The sequence below is a fragment of the Lutjanus erythropterus genome, chromosome 9 (assembly GCF_056507025.1).
Source record: "Lutjanus erythropterus isolate fLutEry1 chromosome 9, fLutEry1.hap2, whole genome shotgun sequence".
Taxonomy (NCBI): Eukaryota; Metazoa; Chordata; class Actinopteri; order Lutjaniformes; family Lutjanidae; genus Lutjanus; species Lutjanus erythropterus.
In genome coordinates, this window is record NC_139325.1 from 37,516,725 (window position 1) to 37,532,170 (window position 15,446).

Sequence of the window (15,446 nt, forward strand, 5' to 3'; positions counted from 1 at the left end):
CATTCTAGACCAAGTAAGACTGTGGCAACCAAATACCAGAGAATTCAGCAGGACCATTTAAACTTACTGCTTCATTTATAAGCGATAACTGTTATTTCAAGGGAAAACATGATCATATCAGCACATCATCAGTATGTCTGCAGTGTGGAGACTCGTGTTCAAAACAGATAGCAAGGTTACTATTTGCAGTGATTGCTCAGTATCGGCCACGCAAGGAGGAACCAGATCACAGTCAACACTACAAATTTAACTGCCCATCTTAAAAGTTAAGCGTGTAAACATTTAGAAGGATCTATTGGCTGAAGTGGAAAATAATTTTGATATAAATGTTTTCATTAACATATGATCACCTGAAAATATCCTTGTGCTTTTCGTAACCTTAGAACAAGACCTTTTTGTCTACATCTCCCTCAGGCTTGGCGTTTGAGTTGGTTGCAATCTGCTATTTCACCACTAGATGTTGCTAAATCCTACACACTGTTCCTATACGAGCCGTCATCCTGATCGGCCAAAAATGAGTTGGAAAATATATCTGATATCAGTAAAAATCCAACATTATCCTACTTATTTTATCTTTGTCCTCGCTTCAAACCAAATTCAGTCACCTGTTCAGGGACTGCAGATAGAAATTAGCTTGTAAGCTAAATCTGTTACAAAGCATCTTTGAGATTAATGTATTTTGTACATGGTCCCTGATACTCATTAACTTAACTAAAAAGTCACTCTTAAAATATTGTCATGAGTAATTGCATGCAGCTATTTAAGTTTATTTGTAATGTGACTGTTATTGTATTTTGGTATAGACGAATCCGGCATCCGCTTTGTGTGTTTCGCGATCTGGCGGCGCCACTTTTACTGCAGTTGCACGTTGTGCGGCGTTACTCTGTATCTGTTGGTCTTGTCTGGAAGGGAACCTAAGATTTGTGAAACTCTTGCGTGATTTTCTCATGGTTTGGGTTAAAATGATCAATCTTGCGGGATCTTTCGCTCCTCTGTGGTTCCCCTCTAGACGCTGTGTCAAGGTTACACAGTGACCCTCAGTGACCGATGAAGGAACCTTTTGGATGGCAATTTTAACGTTCTTCAAATTTTACAGTTTAGTTAGTAATAGTGGAGATAAACAGACCTCTTCCACCACACTAAAGTGATGAACTACAACTACTTCGAATTCATATTTCTGTAGATGTTCAGGTCTTAAATATTTTTAGACAAAGTCCTTTTCATTCATATTCTTGATCCACTTCTGGCAAACGTCCGGTGAATCTACAGTATGTAAAGTGGACTTGTGTGTTGTGCATTTCCTTTTTTTTGTCCCCAGAGTTTTAGTTTGTTACTCTTTGTTACCGAACTGCACACGCTCTTCCCGACTTATAACAAAAAAACTACATGCAAAAGTAGAAAATTGTACAATTCTTACAACAGCTTGTTTACTTCCAGTACTTTGCAGGATTCGTCTTTAAATATCAGTAACTTTACTGAATGTGCACCAGAAAAATGCAGATTTGAAAACAGTCATCATTGTGGCAAAAACCAGGCGTGAAAAGCAAAAACTTAAATTAACCAGAATTATACTTTAAGTGGCTTATGTGGAAAATAAACAGTGAACCTGAACACTTTACATCCATAACTGAAGATACAACATATATCAAATACAGGAGTATATAGCAGAAGGTTAAGAGACCAGTTATTTATTGAACATCTTTAATTTAATTCATTTAACTGTTGACGTAAGCAGAACATTTAACAGTAATAAATTCTCAATTTTGATAAACAGTTATACCAATTATTTAACAGACAGACATTTAAGATGATCCCCAAGTCGCAGGGCGCTTGTGTACTTCTGCTCTCAGTGGAAAAATAACATGAATAATTTCTAACCATCTTTTTCTTCCATCGCCCTTAAACTAACATTTTCAGCTATAACAGTGCTCTTAATTTCTCAGCATGAGAGTCCTAAGGTGCAGTGTCCTTCATGAGGGGAAAATGGGAGTAACAACGCTGCTGAGATGTACAGGACACTTAATTTACACCAACTATGACATTCAGAGTCTCTCTTTGACCGTGGAGTTTGGAAATGGAGTGCAGGTGAGGCAGGTAGCTTATAAACAGCTCAGAACAGTTTCTCAGACAGTTTTTTTTGTCAGAGTGAGTCAAAGCAGAGCCAAAATCTCTCCAACAAGTTTTTTATTTCTCTCTTTCTTTTTGGTTCTCAGACTCCTTTGACCAAGACCACAGTCTGCCCGGCGTCGGCCTTCTGGGAACAGTTGTCTGTGTTTTTGGCGTTGTCGGCGCGCGGGCGGCGCAGGTTCAGAAAGCTGAAGCGTGCCTCCAGGCTGAAGCTCTTCTTGGTGCTGGAAACGGAGCTGCTGCTGTTGTTGTTGTTGGCGGTCGGAGCGTTGTCCAGATCCCCCTCTGCGCCTTCAGCCCGGTCACCTGCAGCACAGGAGGAGGTCAGTGAACGGTTAACGAGATGTGAGCATGACCGGCGTTAATTATTCAAGTTTTTCAAACTTTGGTAGATTCTGAGTTCCTCTTCCTTTTGAAGAGAAGTCTTCTTCTAAAAGTGATGGAGGCAGCAGACAGAAGCTGTGCATCCATCAAATTATTTTTATGCACATTTTGAAGTATGGCATTACAAAAGGTTAATGGAAAAAAATTCCTCAGTTTCCCATAAAACTTTTTACACTCACTTTTCTGACTAAGTTCTGACATAGCAACCATTTAAATCCTCACCTTCTACACATTAACACATGAAACTAAAAGAAATGTCTGATTTCCATCCTGTTTTTCAGCGATATTTAAATGACTATTTCAAACCTGCTTCACACTGAAATATATATGTAATGCATATGTAACCTACACATCTAAAATCTTAACTTAGGTCAACTGAAAAATATCCTACTCAGAAAATCAAATTAAAAAGGATGGTTATGATTTTTATCATGATTAATCTGTGTGAGAGCGACATCAGCATCAGCCTCAAAAGTCTCAGTAGCGTTTTGGTCCTATTATTTTTTTAACCTACAATTCACCAATCAATTTAAACTGGATGTGTTTGGTTGTAGCAGATTTCCCAAGATTGTCAAAGTAAACTGCTGTGCTTAGACAAGCTGAATATCAAAATGTTTGGTGGGAGCACAGCTTGTGAAATGTTTCAAGGAGTGAGACAGAATAAGAAAAAGTGAAACCACATCTGCCAGAGAAAGACATCATTTCAACAACATACAAAGTAAGCTGAGATATCTCATTCATGTGAACTAAGAGGTGAGCACAAACGCACAGCGGGGGTTCATTAAGTGCAAAGGTGTGCTGAACTCTTGCAGATGTGTTTCGTGTCTGCAGGTGATGCACTCGGCTCGCTGCCACTTTGACTAATCGGCTCCTGCGGCGGAGCAGGTGCGAGTCGAGCAGGTAGCACGAGACGGTGCGTCTCACCCAGAATAGATTCTCTCAAACATCATCCATCTCACCTCCCTGTGTCTTTTTCTGTTTGTCTCTCTGCTGCGTGGCACGTGCTGCACACAAATGGACCAATTTACAGCTGATGGTGAGCAGCTCTCACGTGCACCTGAACAGTCAACACTGACTCATAGAAACAGATTAATACACCCAACATAGTTCTTTCTTATCTCTTAAAACTCTGTGTTCATTATCTTTACATCTAGAATACAGCAGAGCTGCAACTTACATTATGTCATTATTTATCAACCTAATAAACTGGTGACTGTGTAGTAAATTGCAGCAATCAATTGTTTTGTGCATTTTTGACCATCAGTGTCATTTCCATGTGACTTATTGTGCACAATATTTTATAACATACTTTTTAGTGGCGTTTAAGGTTCAAAGTTAAAGATTTATTTCATTTTAAACACTTGAAGGGATTTTTTTTTTTTTTTGAAGAGGGACTGTATGTGGTACGTATCCATAGTCACTGTATTACCTAGAATAGTACACTGGGTAATACAATATTTTACTTAATATTTTCACAGCTTTACCTTACTATCAGATGACCTTTTCAGACAGGAAACCACCACTATTCCAGCCAGATATTGCTCTCTACAAACAAACCAGACTCCATTCACAAAAACACTGTTTTTACCTCGCAGAACACAGGAGTCGCTGGTCTACTGCTGCCTCCATCTGTTAGTTTGTTTGTGTTATTGTGTGACTTCTGTGTTTTAAATGGTTAGTTCGGAGTCACCAAAGCCACACAATAACACGAACAACTCATAGATTGAGGCAGCAGTAGACCAGCAATTCCTCTGTTCTGCAAGGTAAAATGACTGATTTTGCTAATGGAGTTTGGTTGGTTTGGAGAGAAAGATATTTGGCTCATATAACAGAAGTATAGTAAATCATGCAGCATGTAAAAAGAAACTTTTTAGAGGGTGCAAAAGTGAACTTATTTCCTAAATCTTGAAACACACACAGAGAAATCACCGACCTCTCTCCAGGTCGCACTCTGGTGACGACGCTCCGCTGCACTCGCTGCGAGGCCCGAGCACCGGCGAGATGAGGCCGAAGTCCGACAGCGACACGGTGCTGGGCAGGTCCAGGCTGCAGGGTCTGGACAGAGGAGACGGTGAGGAGGAGGAGGAGGAAGGAGTGGGTGATGAAGAGGCAGAGGAGGATGCGCAGGAGGAGGAGGAGGAGGAGGAGGAGGAGCTGGAGCTGGCGAATGGGCAGGGTGACAGGAGCTCCTGAGGGCTGCAGGGGGACGAGCCCAGGCTGCAGGTGGAGCGAGTCTCAGAGTCTTCCTCCGACATGATGCTGCTGCCGCCGCAAGCCTCGTCGTCGAAGCACACCGACGCCACTGCAGGAAAGAAAGAGGAGGGAAGATGGGAAGAGATAGAAACAGAGGCAAAGAGCAAGAATTGGCAGTGAAGAGGGAGAGGAAAGCAAAATGTAAAAGGGGGAAGAAAAGGAGACAAAGAGTGAAGAGAGAGGAAAGAAAAAGGAAGGAAAACATGGAGGGAAGGGAAGGGGAGGAACAAATGAGAAAGGGAAGAGGGAGCAGAGGACAAAAAGATGAAGGAATGATGGACAAAGGGAGAAGGAAGAGAGGAGTGAGAAGAAAAAGGGAAAGATGTGGAGAAGAAGAAAAGTGTGAGTATGATCAGACAGATATAAAAAGAACTGAGAGGACTCTAAACCGTCACCTCACTTTCCAGACGAGCGTGACTCATTTTCCCTGACGTTAACTGAAGCACATGAACACACCGTCAGCGTCTGTCGCTGTATCAATCGGCCACAGATTCCTTTTCTTCGCACAGGTTAACTTTGTAATCGCAGTGTCCACTTTGGGATTGGACGCCGCTGCTGCTGCTGTGGTGGTTACCATGGTAACGCCAGGCTATTTATTCCGAAGTCAAGACCAACGTGATGCACAGGGCACATTTCCATTTAATTTCAACTTCAGCTGTTTCTTTTCTTTCTGTAATTAGTAATTTTTTTTCTCACTCAGCCTCTGCCTTTTAGAGATTAAAAATGCTTCATTTTTTTCAGATTTTCATATCGAAAATGTGGGTTAAGACTTAGAGTTCAGGTGATGGAGGTTAGAATTAGGTTTAGGATTAATTTAGGGTAAAGGTCGGGGTTAGGTGTGTAGTTGTCTGTTTATTTCCGGGTGTTTTTTAGGGGTTATGTGTGTGTTTGAGTTCAGACTCATCAGACAGACTCTCCTCTCTTCACAGCATATGTGAAGTAAATTCAGTTAACGTGTTTATGTCATCAGCTGTCTGCCGTCCTCCGGTGGTTTCTGTTTTCTCTGAAGTCCTTTAACTCTCTGGCCCTTATCAGGCTTTCCAAGAATCACAAACCAGGAATTCAAGGGGACAGATGAGAGCTCATTCAGTCTGCGTTTCCTCGACCAAGTATACTGACGTGAGCATCTCTCCTGAAGAGTCCGTCTCGCCTCCACAAGTGCTTCCAGGTGGAACAGCAGCTATACAAGAGCCAGAGAGCCGACAGACCCTTTCAAAAACCAATTTCTGCCCAAGGAATGTGTTTGCCGGATCAGTTTTTCCCTCTAACACATAACATTTTCTGTCTGGGCTATTTGAAAAGTTACTTTACTGAACCAATTTAACATGAAAGGGAAGCTAAATGACAACAGATTGGCAAATAAATCTCGTTCCAGTTACACCTGATGTTTAAAGAGTCACCAGAGGGCTGGACTACAAACAGATTGATGGAATAGCTTGTAACACATATTGCTGTGTTATAAACATCACCATCAGACTGACACAGTAAAGAGAGACTCTGAGACAACAGAGGGAACAGTGACCGTGGTTCTCTTTCAGACACGTCATACTGTACTCACTGGAAATCCCGTCGGACTCCATCTTAAAGTTGGAGATGTCGTCACTGGAGACGCTGTCGCCCTCGGCGCCCACGCCGCGGCCCCGGGGTCCCATGGCGGAGCTCCGTCGGCGCTCGTGAATCTCGTCGGAGATCATCTCCAGGTTCCTGAGGGCCGTCTTGTACTCTCCTTTGGCCTGGGACAGTTTGGCCTGCCGCTCGTCCACATTCTTCTTCAGGTTCTGGAGGGGAGACGATCAGAGGGAGGGAGAGGAGGGTGACGATGAAGAAATCACACTCACACAGTGACTGTGATTAGACTTCCTTACATCATTTCACAGATTCTTAGTCTCTGAACTTTGGAGAGGTAGAACTTTCTTCCAAAAGGGTTTGGGGTTTTGATGTTGGTGGATGAGTTGATTTGAGAATTTGAACATTTATAAATAAATAAAGTAATCAAACGTTCTCCTCATTTTGTCATCACATATACCTCCTCCCTTTGAAGGACCACACCTGTTGAAAACTTGAATTCACAGTAGACAACAAAGCTTCAAATTGTCCACAGAAACGGCGACTCAGGATCGCCACATTGGGCCAACAGTGATACAGGTTTATATATTCCTGCTTTTTCTTATTTATAGATTTTTTCTTTGTAGAAAAAGCAGATAATTTATCTGGCTTAGCTCGCATTTAGCACAGGAACTGAGAGCATCGGAGCGGTAGAGACAAAGGTGGAGAAAACAGGTTTTGATAAATGATAATTAGATGATTAGAGAGTGTCCCTATTTGACATGCTACTTTCTGACATGGAAGCCGTATATTAAGCTCGGTTGTGGAGAACTTTCTGGAACGTGCCAAACATCCAGATCAAGAGAAGAGCAGTGGATAATTCTGCAAAGATGTTTTGATATGTTTGAGTCTCCACTGGAATCCACTGTAACTGCTGCAAATGAACAAAGACAGATTTTTGGAAGAGTTCTCCTCAAGTCAATAGAAAAATGGATCAAAAATTGAAGCTTTGTGTTGCAGAGCACTCACACTGTGTTAAGAGTCATGATGCTCTTTGTTCCGAACAATGCAAACAGCTGTTCTTTGTGTTTGAATCAGAGAAAAACAGCTCCAGTCTGATCACAGCCTAAAGCACAAAGACTTAACTACAGCATCAACACTGCAGCATCAACGCAGTGAGTCAACAGATTCTGAATGTTTGGAGTTTTATGGTCAAGGTATTTAACCCTTTATCGAGCTCTAATACGACTCCATAAACACTGCCAACAAGGACGGCGTCCTCGTAACCTTCAGAGGGGATCGGCGGGGTCGTGAGAGAAGTAAATTACAGCCGAGCAGCCGTCACGTACCTCCAGCTGCAGATAGTACTTCGCCTTCATCTCGAAGTAGGGCCTGCGGAGGAGGAGGAGGAGGAGGAGGAGGAGGGGAGGGAGAGGTCAGGAGAGAGGAGGGAGGGAGAGAAGAGAGGAGAAGATTAGATCAGAGGGGAAAAATACAGAGTAACCCAGAAAAAGAGCAGTACCCACATCATCACCATGGCAACCCGGAGGAGGAGAGGGAGATAAAGGGGTTGTGATGCTGGATGAGTGAACGATGCAGAGCGGATTAACACCCCGCTGAGGCGACACACAGCAACGCTGCAGCTGATAATTCAATAAGAAAAGTAACACACAGAAACAAGTGCTGCAAATTAAAACAGCTGCGACTGAAGTGAAGATCCAGAACGCTGATTTGTTTTTTTTCACCTGCTTGAGATTGTGAAGTTTCAGTTAAGAAATCCATGTTTTATACTTCAGTTTATAAAAATATGGCACCACGCCTGTTTTCAGTGATGCTTCAAGTACAGAATCAACAAATTGAAAGGTACAAAAGTTTAAGCGATATCAGAATGAGGGAACATAGTTTGAATCAGCTTTGTGGGAGTTTTTATTTTCTAATTGTTACAGCGTGATCCTGACAAATTTCTTCCAGAAACACATTTAAAAGTGAGACTGCAGTTAATACAACTTATAAAAGTAACATTAACTTCGGTCATAATCGTATTTAAGACATTTTAAAAGAAAAGTTTACCCCAAAATCTGTTAAATCAACTATTTTCCCTCTGGCCTGTAGTGTTATTTATCCATCTAGACTGTTTTTGGTGTGTAATCTTTGGTGTTTGCTGGTTCTCAAACTGGGCTGCATCAAATCTGATGTTTCCAACCGACACACAGGGATTTTAGGGTTTCATTCCTGATTGGATAAACATGTGTGAAGTGACTTTTTTCTGACTTCTTAGTTAACTGTTCATATATCACCGCCTGTACATTGACTGTACCTCTGCGTCTGGAGAGCATTAGTAACAGCGGGAGGCTGACACGGCCTTCCAAAGGCGATAAGATGGAGACACGAGGATTGAGGGAGGGTCTTATGTAATTTAAATTAACACAGCACTTCAACTTAAGTTTTACTGAAGAAACATAACCCTGAGCTCCAAACATTCAGTGTTTACTCAACAGGGAAATTAACTGTGAAGGTCTTGACAGCCTGTTAATGAAAAGTGTGAGAGAAAGGCATTAAGACATGATGTAATTTTCAGTGCTGATCTGCACCTTCATTAACCAACACGAGGCTCACACTGCTTCCATCTGTCTGCAGGCGGATTTTGAGGTATGCATGCTTTAAGAGTTTGTGGGCCTAAATATAGGGCAGAGGATTTACAGTTTTTAGTTTTCAATGATAACTGGCGTCGGAAACCTGAAACCCTGCTGTGCAAACAGTGTGTACAGTACAGTAATAAGAGCCATTTTTTGTCCAAAAAAGAAAATCTGTCTGGAGATGCAATTGTTAAGTTATATATTTTCCTCTGAGACTTTTCTTTTTGTGGTTTTGGCATCCATAACTAGCCAAGCAAGACTCACGATGTAGACGTAAACACATATTCTAGTTGACAAAATGTTAAAACATTTCTTCATTTGCTATATAGACTACACAGAGGCTACTTTAATCATACAGGTAGATGAAGTATTGCTGTGGCTATACTCGTCACCCAGGTACCACCGATCTCCAACATTTCATCCTTTAAACCCAGAACGTCTCCTCGTGGCGGGGCACCCTGCCACCCCCTGCAGCCAGTCCTCATGCTAGCTGTTACTCCAGCACTTGTCCTTCCTCTGCACCCAGAGCCAAAAAGCTGCTCTTCGCAGCTTCTCTGACAAACTGGAGGACAACCGGAGTATGTAAGAATCTCTTTGGACCTACAAAGCCCCAGAGGCAAAAGCAGGAGCCGCAGGTTGCCAACGCCTGTGATAGACTGGCCTATTAACTGAGCTGCCTTTGTGGCATTTTGAGATATTCCTCATCAGCTGATGCCTGCACTCATGAGGACAATAAAAAAAATTGTCTGCAGACACATCTGCAGGCAGCTGTGTCAGAGTGGCTGCTGTGCAACAATGTCCGTACTCCCCCATGTGAGATTTTGTGGGGAAGGATGTGAAAAAGTTGGTTTGGAGCTCTGAACTATAACTCTTAGCTTAGTCATCCTGTTGAAAACATTTATAAACGACACATTTTTACATGACAAATGTGGCTTAAAATTAAAGGATTGGCACATGATCTCTGAGAAATACCACAGAAATATTGAGGGAATTCTGCGTCCTGGACTTTTTATTTATCATATTTTCATTTCAAATATGTCACCTGGATCATGACTAATTCTGAGGTTTCTGTGTGGCAGCCACATTATTTCCTTAAACTATGGCCTCGTGACAGCACCACATTTACTCAGACTTCCCCTTTAACACCTGACTGAAATAAACAGATATGGTTCTGACTGAGAAGTTTCACTGCTTCACAGAGAAACCACTTTCCGCAGAACAGAGAAGAGCAACCTGACTTATAAAAACTGCCGAGATGCAACATTAAAAGATAAAGACGTCAGACCACATCAGGGCTGAATGGGTGGATCTGGTTTAACCTGACTGGGAAACCAGAAACCGCATCGTCCGGTAAAGCAAACGGTTTCACTTCATTAGATCGATTTCTACAGAAACCCTGAGAGGCAAGAGTGGCAAAAACAAATCTGGTGATTCATCACATGAGAGAAGGTCCACACTCTGCAGCTCCCATGAGCATCAGTTCGAAATTTCACTTGTGGATTAGCCAATTAACTGCACTGAAGGGAGCGTCATGGCTGTTTTCTATTGGTCCAGCACCAGAATGAAATGTTATCTGGATGTGTGCAGCTACCGCCCGTCCATTTTCTAAGTCTAGATTGTTTTCTCCCGTGTTTCTGACTTAAGAACAGGAGGACAAAAAGGTTTTGCCAGGATTTTAATTTGTGCTCATCTTCCATTAGCATTAAAATTGATTTCTAGCAGAAATAAGAAGAAAAATATGACATAACTTGTTAACACTCACAGTACAGTCTTGCTGAAGCAGACTGTCAAACTGCCAAATGAAGGAAAGTTTTTCTAAACTCTTTCCACTTTGTTCTCAAAGTATGTTCTTGTATGTATGGCTCTAAAACTAAAACCAGCAGGTTTTACAAGTAAAAATGTGAACAGTTTTTTAAAGCTGCTGAGCTCCAGTATGGCTGCCGAAGTGCACGTGACCATCCTGTCTCTGCTCCTCTGTCACAACATTAATAAGCAGTTTTTAGATTTGACCTTCCGAGTGTAACAGCAGACTTACTTTGACTTGTTGATGGTGCGTTTGAGTTTTTTCTCCAGCTGCTTCATGCGGCTGATGGCTGCCGTGTATTTGGCCGCCGTCTCCTTGTGCACCAGCTCGCTCCTTGTCTTGGTGTGCTCCGCCTCCATCACCTGTAACATCCAATCAGAGCTCAGTGTCAGACACATCAGCCACGCTTTGAAGTTAAATAGCTTTAATAGCACTTCAAGTTGAGTTTGTGGAAAAATTTAAGCAGGAAGAAGCAAGCAGCTACACACACACACACACACACACACACACACACACACACACACACACACACACACACACACACACACACACACTCTCCTCGTCACAAGTTAAAATGTCAGCTTAAGGGCTTGCGTCCATATGGAGTTTATCTTTTCTGAGCACCAGCATCTTTTTCAATAAGGAGTGGGCGCCTAGATAAAAAGTGCTGCACCCAGAATCTTTTTCAGAGCGCTGGGACTTTTGTGTGGCCGCTCTGAGCGCTTCAAGCTAAAAATCTTGGAACTTTTCATAAAAGTCTGGCAACCAATCATATATTAGATGGGGCCCACCAGCACTTTTCTGCCAAAGAAAAATGCTATATGGACACAAGCCCTGACTGCAAACATAGTTACTACTGTCAACCAGCACCTCTGATGATGAAAGCAAGGAAGAAAGAAGAATAAAATGCCACAAAATACATTTAGAAAGGTGTAAAGAAAAAGACAGCTCGAAAACTAAAAGATTCAGCGAAGCCCCCTCAAGCCCTGTACCCCTTTCTCACCCGCTGGGTGGCGTGGTTCAGCATCTCCTGCCAGGCCGAGTCAAACTGCCGGTTGTCCTCCTCCAGGAGCCTCTGCTCAGCCAGGGAGATGGTCTCCTTCGCCGCCCGCAGGACCTCAGTGGCTCTCTGGAAGTCCTGGGTGGCCTTCTGGGCCTCCAGCTGGGCCTGGAAGACACAGAGACATCGTCCATTATCAGAACTGCTGCTGATTAATCTGATGTCAGCTGATTCCGTCTATTCTTCCATTTCCCTCCGCCTGTTCAGGGTCGGGTTGCAGTGGCTGCAGGCTGAGCAGATCAGTCCAGTCATCCCTCTCCACAGCAACACTTTCCCGAGCTCCCTCTGGATGTCTGACCGTATCTCTGAGGCTGAGCTCAATCAGCCCACGAAGGAAACTCACTTCAGCTGCTTGTATCCACAATCTCATTCTTTCAGTCACTACTCAAATGTCTTGGGATGTCATCAACTTGCAAATCAAAAGTTTTGCCTTATGTCTCGGTTCGCTCTTCACCACAGTGGTCACATCACTGCTGATGCTACAGCAAAACACCTGTTGACCTCACGCTCCACCTTCCCGTCACTTGTGAACAAGATCTCGAGACACTTGAATTTCTTTGTTTGGGGCACCGACTCCCCACCCAGAGGGAGAAATCCACTGTTTTCCAGCAGAGGCCCATGGCCTCAGACTTGGAGGTGCCGACCCTCATCCTGGCCGCCTCACACTCTGAGATTCTGTCCATGAATATCACAAACATGATCAGAGACAAGAGGCGGCCCTGGTGGACACACTGAGAATGTGTTTGACTTTACTCTGGCTGCCCTCGTCCACAACACGCACGCAGACCGGATGGTCAAGCTCCTATCTACAGTCAGTATGTGGATCATATTTATGCACATGTGGTCAACAAAAAGCCGATGCAGGTCTGTGAGTCAGGGGTTAAAGTTGATCCGAGGAGCTCTGGAGAAATTACTTTCTCTGTGTTGCATCTGTTCCTCGTGGAGCAGTGATTCAGCTAATAAACAAACATCAGTTAGCTGTGAAAGCGGCTTTAATCTTCACACTTCAGCTGCTGATTGACTCCCACAAGCCTCCTCTCGTATTCAGACATGAACTCCACAACATCTCCACGAATCCACCGTGGGACTGCACTCAATAAGCACTTATCATCCACAAAGTGGTTCTGCAGAATACAAGAATGCATTTTGTTTTTTTTATGTTAAACGTGGTTCCCGTTCTCTTGTTTTTCTCTCATGAGAAACTGTTGTCCTTCACCAAACCCTGCTCTGAGGTAAAAATAAAAAAAGTCTGAAAAAATCTGGAGAATCTAGTTTATACAAGCTGTCCAGTAAGATCCTAACATGAACTTTGATTGTTTAAACCTGGGATCAGCAGTTTATTTTTTACCTCTCTGGACAAAAACCTTTCAGGATGTTAAAATTCAAAGGTCTGAGGGAAAACTAGACCTCTGCTCCTCCTCTTGACTACATGTTCAGGCTTTAGAAAATCTAGCCCACGATGAAAGACTCTGGCCAATTATAGGTCACTTTGGAGAGCGGGCCTTCCTATTGGTTGACGACTCCTGCTGCCATTCAAACTCGCGGGTTTGATGGGAGGGACTTGGCGGAATGATACGAGGAAGTTTTTGTCTACAGCAGCTTTAAGAAGATTCAATATTTATTGTAATTCTGTGTCTGCATGCATCTGCATTTGGTTATTTTTCCAAAATATTTCAGGGCTGCAACTAACACACGTTTTCCTGAATTAATCTGTCGATTGTTTTTTTTCAGTCTGTAAGTTGATAAAATGTCAGAAAAAAATGAAAAATGCCCCATGACACAAACAAACAGGGCAAAAAAACCCCAGATCAGATATTTAAGTGTATTAAAGTGAAACTTTAAAGACCAGCTCACAAAGATCTTTGTTGTCACAGTCGAGCGCCGCACAACAAAAGACTTCACTGACGTCATCTGTCTGACTGAAGATAAGACTGTTGTCGTGTTCAGAGCGTGGATACACGGACAAAAGAGTTTTGATATGGTGTGTGTGTTTGAGTGTGTGTGTGTGTGTGTGTGTGTGTGAATCAATTTACTGCATGCCAGTAGTATAGCTGCACAGGACCAATGTATTAATAATGTTCTCCTACATTTTCAGAATCTTTTGATGAAGAAATACTTTCACTGAATTTCTCCGAGTATCTCAGAACACAGAAAACATGTCACTTAAATGAGTAGATTAGATTTTCTAACAATAAATAAAGTAACATTTGCCTACTAATAGAACCAAACTATGCCTGCCTTGCATAATTTCACAGAAGAAAGGGTCGCTTCAGGAGACTTTTCAAGGTGAAGTGATTTGTTTCACAACCTGAAAACAGCCGTGATTTTATTTTTCTCCTGTTGACGGTGCAGAAATTGCAAAGATTTTCTCTGGTATGCACCTTAATTTGTGGATTTATCAGCAGGAAATGTCACGGTTCATACAAGGACGCTCTAAAGAGAAACAAGATTTCTAACAAACTAGGATTGTTTAACCAAATGTTTATTCTGACGTGTTGTTACGGGAAGGATCAAACCTCTGCATACTGAGTTTATTTAAAAATCAAGCAGCTGCAACAAATGTTAATTATCACTAATTATTATTCTGTTGATTTTTTTCTTGATTTCTTTCTGAAAACAATGAAAAATATCCATATAATTACTGACATATTCAGATCACTTGTTGTGGCTGACCAACACAGTCAAAGCAGAAACAAACAGACACCAGAAGACTTGACCAAGCAACTCATCAAACAATTATCATAATAGCTGCAGAATAATTAACTAATTGTTTCACCTCTAAGTAAAATAACAAGACAGGAATGTCTGTCTAATCCAGTGTTACAACAAAGCAGTCCTGTTCTTATGACAACAGAGATGTCAAGGGAACAGACACCTCGGTAGAAAGAAAACAGTAAAATCTCCATCATTTTGATATCTATTATCTCGCAGTACAAAATCATCCCGACCCTGTGTCATGTATTATTCTTGCTGTAAAGTATTCTGAAGTGTTTGTCTCCACTGTGGGCTGTGATGGATGAGGTGGGTGTAAAAAGATGATGACAGAGACGGTAAAAAACCCATTTTCTCTGTCAGCGTGCTGCTCTTCTTGCTGCAAAATGCTGCAGGCCGATAAAAAAAAAAAAAAAAAACTACAGAGAGACTGTAAGAGCTCGGTGCTGCAGCATCCTGCGGTCTGCATCACTCCAGCACAGCAGCACAGTGAAGGTCCTGCTGTCTGCGTCCCTGTCCTTTCTCTGTTCACACAAACACACAAACTGTGTCCCATTTCAGGGGCAACATGGCAGCGTGACGATGACAGCTAAGTTGTGACCACGTCTGAAGGACATACAGTTGTGCACCAGTCTTTGTATTGCTGAGTAAAAATCTGACGGCCATATTGATACAGTTGACAGCTCTGTGCTTTAGCTGGAGTTAGCGTTAGCATCACAAACTAAACTCAGCTCCCTCTGCACAGCTTTTATGGTGATTTGCTTTAAACAAAGATACGAAGATGATCCACAAGCTGCTGATTATCGCTACAATAATTACCCAAAATAATGTGACATTAGCAGCAGATTGTTTATGGAGACAGAAACTCATCTACATCTGTGCTGAGTAAGTGTCTAATTACAGGAAAATGTGAGTCTCTGTTCTG

The 15,446-nt window shown here is 42.4% G+C and overlaps 1 protein-coding gene across 1 annotated transcript in view; it reads right to left on the minus strand.

Annotated features, from left to right (window-relative positions):
* Positions 1-1,551: 1,551 nt before the first annotated feature.
* The window catches only part of sh3bp5b (SH3-domain binding protein 5b (BTK-associated)), a 54,002-nt gene continuing 40,107 nt past the window's right edge, over positions 1,552-15,446 (minus strand). The window contains exons 4-9 of the mRNA XM_084727513.1: positions 11,753-11,917; positions 10,981-11,111; positions 7,659-7,701; positions 6,323-6,542; positions 4,445-4,813; positions 1,552-2,433 (exon numbers count right to left, since the gene is read on the minus strand). Coding sequence (XP_084583639.1) covers positions 2,210-2,433; positions 4,445-4,813; positions 6,323-6,542; positions 7,659-7,701; positions 10,981-11,111; positions 11,753-11,917 — 1,152 coding nt within the window. The 3' untranslated portion in view covers positions 1,552-2,209. The remainder of the gene's footprint in view (positions 2,434-4,444; positions 4,814-6,322; positions 6,543-7,658; positions 7,702-10,980; positions 11,112-11,752; positions 11,918-15,446) is intronic.